Source organism: Toxotes jaculatrix, chromosome 7 (assembly GCF_017976425.1).
Source record: "Toxotes jaculatrix isolate fToxJac2 chromosome 7, fToxJac2.pri, whole genome shotgun sequence".
NCBI lineage: Eukaryota > Metazoa > Chordata > Actinopteri > Toxotidae > Toxotes > Toxotes jaculatrix.
The window spans coordinates 6,113,143-6,120,291 of record NC_054400.1 but is presented as its reverse complement, the minus strand read 5'-3'; the positions used below and the strand labels follow the sequence as shown (position 1 = coordinate 6,120,291).

General features: G+C 39.5%; 1 protein-coding gene across 1 annotated transcript; it reads left to right on the top strand.

The window, feature by feature from the left end:
* Positions 1-179: 179 nt before the first annotated feature.
* Positions 180-6,630, top strand: LOC121184081 (selenocysteine insertion sequence-binding protein 2-like). The gene is made up of 18 exons (XM_041041473.1): positions 180-333; positions 1,125-1,240; positions 1,366-1,510; positions 1,598-1,673; positions 1,852-2,057; positions 2,177-2,261; positions 2,354-2,448; positions 2,740-2,886; positions 3,017-3,106; positions 3,295-3,396; positions 3,494-3,626; positions 3,819-3,985; positions 4,093-4,222; positions 4,353-4,530; positions 4,710-4,930; positions 5,240-5,394; positions 5,529-5,712; positions 5,906-6,630. Exons 1-18 carry the CDS (start codon positions 325-327, stop codon positions 6,031-6,033), a joined length of 2,367 nt encoding a protein of 788 aa, XP_040897407.1. The 5' UTR covers positions 180-324; the 3' UTR covers positions 6,034-6,630.
* Positions 6,631-7,149: the final 519 nt, after the last annotated feature.

The window sequence follows — 7,149 nt, the reverse complement described above, 5'->3', positions numbered from 1 at the left end:
TTAAGTAACTCTTTTTTTTAAAATCACATTTTCATCAAAACATTTACATTTAGTTCGTGTTTGTAGCTTTTGTAAAGTTGTTTTGTAACGGTGTGAGGCCAGACCGTGTCGCTGTTAAGCTCTCCTCACTGCACACATAGTAAACATCAGCTGTTTCCGTCAGGCACAAGTAGCTGCTATGCTATCAAACAGGTTGCTTTGCCTGGCTAGCCAACACATTGTTGGCGCAGATAAATGTGGCACCGTTGTCACTGGGAGTTTGACGGCACATGGGAGATCGAGTGAACATGCGGGGATGTGACTGCATCTAGAAAAAGCCTGAAGATGGACAAGGTAGTTTACGAAAAATAACGTAACGGTTTATTTTGTTTAGCTAGCTAGCATGCCAGCCAGTAACGCAAACACACGCTAATGCATGTAGCCATAAGCTAACTTTTAGCTTTAGCTGTTACAAACACGCGTAAATCATACTTATAACTTCACAGCTGCTTTGATCACACAGTTGAGCTGTTAGCTAAGATGTGATGACTTTACTTTTGACAGGTTACCCAAACGTTACGAATATAAAACGTTAGCTGGATGTTAATTTGAGTTATGTAAACGAGCTAATAGTTAGCTAACTGTTGTAGAATCTGAAGTGATCTTATCACAGACCATTGACTGAGTAAAGAGTTTAAAACATGGATAAAGTGATCAGATCATATTAAACTAACTTACAGCCGCGACAATGCAAGATTTCATTTGAACTGGAGCCAAGAACGTGATTGTCAAAGGCTGAATTCAAGCAAACTGTCACATGCTGTCCAGTCTTTTTCCACTTAAAGCTGTTTTGAATATATGTCAAACGCGCATTATATAATCAAGCATGAAAGGAAGCAACATCCACAAACAGGCTTTGTATGGATGTGCACAGATATGCACATATATGAAAACAACGACAAAGACAACAAAAATATCCTTAATAGATTCATAACTAAGTACATATTAGTTGTGGTGGTGTACAGTTAGCCCAGGTATATTTTATACATACTTAGTCAATAAGCTAAAGAATTATGTGTTGTTGGGGTTTTTTTTTCATGTTGGTTTTCTTTTTTTTTTTCCTTTTTTTTTTTTTTGCTGTCCAGCCTTTTGACCCTAAACACCCGAGGAAACAAAGAAAGGAGCCTGCTGAACCACACACAGCTTCATCACCCCCTCTGATGTTACCAAATCCTTATGTTTCCGACGAGATTTCAAGAGGGTAGGAAATTAATGACAGGCATAATATTTCTGTTTTGGTCGAAGTAACTGATCATTTGGCCTACGTAATGGTCTGGTGCACCTGTGTAAGCTAATTACTTGTGTATATTTTGGATCTTTGTTAAGAAACCGGTCAGGTCTGAGTCCAAAGCCAGCAAGAAAAGGAGGAGATGTACCAAGGAGTCATGGCTATAACAACAGTCGCTATGTTAGAGAGAGCAGTGATGATTTCCTACAGAGAGACAGGTCCATACGGGATCTACAAGCAAAGGTTGGTTTCATTTTGAGGACCAGACAACTAAATAAAGCAAACTTGCATCTTGAAAGTAATTTCGGTGATTTTCATCCATCTCCACAGGCATCAAAAAGCAACAAAGACTCTCCTTTTCAAGGCAGAATCATGGGCAAGAACACTATGGACCCACAGAAAAAAGGTAGTTATAACGCAGTTTTTCTGTCTTTTGTCCCCCTAGGAATATCCTTCAGAAATCTTTTTTTTTTTTTCTCAAACTTTTTGGTGAACTCATTTGTTTTCACACCCTACAGAGAATTTAAAAATAATTATTTAGCAGGCTTTTGCAATCAGTTTTTACAATTGACCCTCAATGCCAGGTGCCAGATCTGCCCCCAACTCTGCAAGGAGGTCAAAACCAACACAGACCAACTTGGTCCCATTTGAAGTGAAGATGGCAGACTTCCCGGAGTTGGCTGGTGTTTCACTGGGTAGAGCAGGCCCTCCCCTTGTTCAGAAAGAGTGCTGGGGTCCAGCTCCTCAATCAACGAGCTCTCAAATGCAAATGTCAACATCTGCCTGGAAGGTGAGATCAATAAAATATCAGATCTAATACTGTGTAAGAGTTAGTGGTGAATATTTCTCTTACACAGTTATATTCATGAATTTGACGCTATACCTCTACTGTAATCTTCTGTTGAATAGTCTGGCAGGAGAGGATCCCCAACACAGCCTGATCCCCAACAAAGTGCCACTAATTTTAAGCCAGATTCCCCTGCCATCACACCAGGTAGGTTGAAATTTCTTGTTGTCATTTTCCAATAATTAAAAGGCAAAGGCAATAATATTTCAGATATTGATTATCCCCTTTTTTGTGAATAGGTCAGCAGGTGGTGACATCATGGGCTAATGTTGCCTCTCAGCCTCCGAAGAAACTCGTCCCTAAAGAGAAGACAGTCAGCAGGAACCACATGCAGGTTAGATGATTAATATGATTTAAAATGTCAAGACAACGTTCCAACCCTCACCTGTGGTCATATGAGTACTGACAGAAAAAGCAAGATGGCAAATACAAGCAGCTGAAATGACTGTCTTCCATAAGGTGGGTGGGCTGGCTCACCTACCTTCAGAAATATCCAAATTCCAGTTTCAGAAATCAACCATATGTGATGTAACTGGGGACACTTTCATTGTCTAATCTGTGGGATTTCCTGTGCTGCCATGTGTTTCAGTGTTGTTTGCTAGTCACTTATTTTGCATCTTGTCAGATGGAAGAAATGGCTGCACAGCAGGAAGAGGAAGCCCCAGGGAAGAAAAAACGGAAGAAAAAGAAGAAGAAGGCTAAAGGTGCTGGTGAAGATGCAGAGGCGGAGTCATTAGAACTGGCAGTTTATCAGGAGCCTCCAAAATTTGAGGTAAATAAAAAATTGTTACTGTATTTTAAATAAATTTGAAAGGAAATTCCATTTATAAACTTTTTTTTCTAATTTTGAAAATAAGTGTTCTTTTAAATGTTGGATGGAAGATGACTTTTTGTCTTGTCAGGATGAAGAGGAGTTTCCAGGCTTGACAAATGCTTTGACTGGGACTGATAGATTGATAAGCAGCAGCAATGCAGCAAAGCTATGCAATGAGGTATATTTATCATTTGAGATGTTTTCAAATTTTTATTATAATAATGTATTGTTTTGGAATGACCTAAAATGCATGTTATAGTTCTGGAAAATAAACATTTCTCTATGTGGGGTCAGTAGATTGTGATTAAAATAAATTTGCAAAATCTACATGTTTGTTTATTTATTTAATTTATATTTATTTTTAAGGAAAACCAAAGAGAAGGAGTTCAGTACCAGTCTGTTGACCAGAACAAGGAAAAATCATCTACAGCAAAAACTGTGCCCACAGAGACAGCTAAAAAAGGACAGGTTTGTATCTTCAGCTTACATTCATATATACTGTACTTTAATATCATCCAGGAGAAAGCCTGATTTGTACCCTTGTACTTTGTATCTTGATTTCTAGAAAGCTGAAAAGGTTTCTGGGAAGAAGAGCAAAGCCCCTGTTCAGCTGGATATTGGAAACATGTTGGTCGCGCTGGAAAAGAAGCAACAGTCTCAAAAAACCAAGCAAGACGCCAAACCAGTCATTCTTTCAGGTGGGTTATGATCAGCATCTTGGCCTCTGCTACGATGGGTTTCTTATTTCTCTCTTTCAGTAATTAAAAATAAAAACAATTAATGAAAACAATTTTAAAAAAAAACATTCTTAGGACTATTCTCACTGATCCAGATTTGTTGGTACAAGGCATTAAACACAAAAGTGTCTTTTATAAATTATTTCTTTGAAGTTGGTGGGGGACTACCTGTTGTACAGAAGCAGCCATCAGTCCAGAAGAAGCTACCCTGGCAGCAGGATAAAATTGCACACAATCCCCTGGACTCCACCAGCCCTTTGGTGAAGAAAGGAAAGCAGAGAGAGGTGCCCAAAGCCAAGAAACCCACTCCTCTCAAGAAGGTAAGTCCCCTCTCCACTTTACTGTGGAATAAATACAGATGTGCTACAGTTTATAAGAATGAACCTTAGCAGTACAGCTTGTAAGTTTATTTCTGTCTGATCTGCAGGTCATTTTAAAAGAAAGGGAGGAAAGGAAACAGAGACGTTTGCTGGAGGAGAGAGGTCTGCTGCCTGAAAATGAGTTCCAACCTGCTGATAATCCTGCAGAAGAAGAGCAGTGCGACACAAAGGCCACAGGTCAGAGCAAGCATGTAAAAAAACAGAGACATTTTAGTTCTATAGCAAGTAATCACAGCTGCAAGTGGATGAAAGAAATCTTTGATTACAGCTGATATTTGATCTGTATTTTGTGCTTCTCAAAACGCAGACGAGGTTGGGAGTCCTACAGAGGAACTTGATGATGAGTCTGAGTTTAACGGCACAAACCAGATGGTGAAAGGGGGTGATGAGGAGTCTGACACAGGCGAGACTGCAGAGCAACAAACCACGTTACCTGTGCCCTCCTCAGTCAGTCGGCCCAAAATCCACAGCAGAAAGTTCAGAGAGTAAGACTGTAAAAGCAGCATGGTTCACTGTAAACCCAGTCCCAAGTTCTGATCTTTGTTGGTTGTTTGTATGTCTATTGTGTGGATGAGAAATAAGAATATATTTTATCTCACAGAATTTAATCACTGTTTTTCTCACATTTTTGTCAATTTTAAATATATGTCGTTGTGCATGTCAGCTACTGCAGCCAGATGCTGAGCAAAGACGTGGATGAGTGTGTGACGGCGCTGCTCAAGGAGCTGGTTCGTTTCCAGGACCGCCTGTACCAGAAGGACCCCATGAAGGCCCGCATGAAGAGACGGATTGTGATGGGGCTCAGAGAGGTCCTGAAGCACCTCAAGCTCAGGAAGGTCAAGTGTGTCATCATCTCACCCAACTGTGAACGAATTCAGTCCAAAGGTACAGTGTTCTCATCTATGGGATTCAATGTAAAAGGTCTTGGTCATGATTAAACCGTCAATAATCCTGCACTCTTGCAGGTTTGGGCTGAAGGACTTGTTGCTCTGACAACAGATCCAGATTAATTTTAAGACACCCTCAAAGAACCAAAAAATCCTGACTCAGATTGATCCAGCTGACAGTTTTTGCTAGACCTTGCGTGTTTGCTCATTTAAGCATGGGAGCAACAAGGTGCAGACATGGACCAGCTAAAAACACAGAATGCTTAAAATAGTGATTAACATTCATAGAAAATGGCCCCTTTCTCAGGTGGCCTGGATGAGGCTCTCCACACCATCATCGACACGTGTCGTGAACAGGGGGTGCCATTCGTGTTTGCGCTGTCCAGGAAAGCTTTGGGTCGCTGTGTCAACAAGGCAGTTCCTGTCAGCCTGGTGGGAATCTTCAACTATGATGGTGCACAGGTCAGCTAACAAGACACATGTTCTTGAAATTAGCTTTAATGTTCCTACAGTGAGAATATTGAATTATTTTTGAGCATGAAAGATAATCAAAACTGTTTTTAAAAAGCTAAAAACCTTGTCTTTCTTATCCACAGGACTACTACCATAAGATGATCGAGCTGTCATCTGAAGCCAGGAGAACCTATGAGGACATGGTGTCAAGTCTGGAGCAGACGGACGAGGCAGAGGCACTGAACACTGAGGAAGAGCTGCAGATCAATAGCATGGCTCAGGACGCTGAGGACAATCCTGACACGCAGCCAAAGGAGCCAGAATACAGTAAGTTCCTGTCCCAAACAAATATTGAATTGATTATATGAAGTGGTCTGATAAGATAAAACCAAGTCAGGTATGTAATTTTGTGGTTTGACCATTTAAATCCACTGAATGGGAGATGTATAAGGGAGTTGAGTTGAATAAGGGAAGAGTTAATAAAAATCAAATTATTATATTTTTGTATTTCTTCTTCCAGTAAAAATTTGGAAGAAAATGTTGGAGAAGGAGTACAACCATAAATTTTTGAACTTTGAGGAGCAGCTGAGCTCCATGCGCTTGGACAGTGAATGTACTGAAAACACGGATGAAGATATGAAGAGTTGACAGTGGTGAAGCCCTCCGTGCCTAAAAAAAAAAAAAAAAGGAACCCACTTGTGCTGATCACAATCATACCTAGGATTTTGTTGGGAAATTAATCATGTTGCTAATAATTGCAAATGAATCACAAGTTCCTTAATTTTGTCGTGAAAAGCTAAAATAATATTTTGTTGGGGGAGGGGGTTATAAACTGGAGAGGTAATCCACTGATTTACTAGGACCAAAGCAGTGACTTGAAGAGATCCCACAATATGAATTTTCAACCATGTTGTCTGTGAACATAACTAGGGGATGCATAGGAGTTTATGCACTGAATGTATGTAGAATATCAACCAGTTATTAAGGACTAAGAAGTAATCAGTGATAATTTGGTTTTAGACTTTAGCCCAAGAGCTGCTGTGTTCCTGTTTTGTTTTTTGTTTTTTTTTCCTCTCTCTTATTAATCAACGGGAACAGTAGAAAAAGGCAAGGTCAGGTCAGTGTCAGGATGAAATAAGATTTTGAGCTTGTGAAATGATGGTTGTCTATCACCCTTTGTAAATCTGGAAAAAATACAGAAATTTAAGTTTGTGAATATAGATGACATTTGTGGTTCTTGGGGGGGGAGTCAAAATTCAGTACTTAAAGCTCCCACGCTGTGCATTAAAACAGACACAAACCCTGCTTTTCAAAATACTAAACCAATTTATACTAATAAATTATACAATACTTAAGTTTTTTTTTTAAACTTGCACTGCATTGTGGGGGAGTAGTGCACATCAACATCCCATTTAAAAAAAAAAAAAAAAAAAAAAAAAAAAAGGAGCAAAAAAAAGCAGGAGTTTTAAGTATGACTGCGAGTATACTTTATTTTGTCACTTCTCCAGTATGGTCACTCGACGTAAATTGAACTGGTGTGTAGTATAGGTGTGGGACACAGCTTGTGCTCTTGTGTAACTTTAATGTTACACTGTAGGAACTTTAAGTGCCGAATTTCACGTTCAAGTTATCTGCTTTGAATCTGCACTCAGACGTTTACAAAAAGCCTGTTTGTTTTTTTGTGTAACCTTACTGTTGATATAGTTTGTGCACAAATTCATAACCAGATAACCAGGAACTTGAATTGTTTCTGAACATCATTTC

What these genes read in the sequence shown, in the direction of transcription:
- LOC121184081 (XM_041041473.1), top strand. An exon ending in AGACAGCTAAAAAAGGACAG is followed by an intron (nt 3,397 to 3,493) that starts GTTTGTATCTTC and finishes CTTGATTTCTAG; the next exon opens with AAAGCTGAAAAGGTTTCTGG. An exon ending in CAAACCAGTCATTCTTTCAG is followed by an intron (nt 3,627 to 3,818) that starts GTGGGTTATGAT and finishes ATTTCTTTGAAG; the next exon opens with TTGGTGGGGGACTACCTGTT.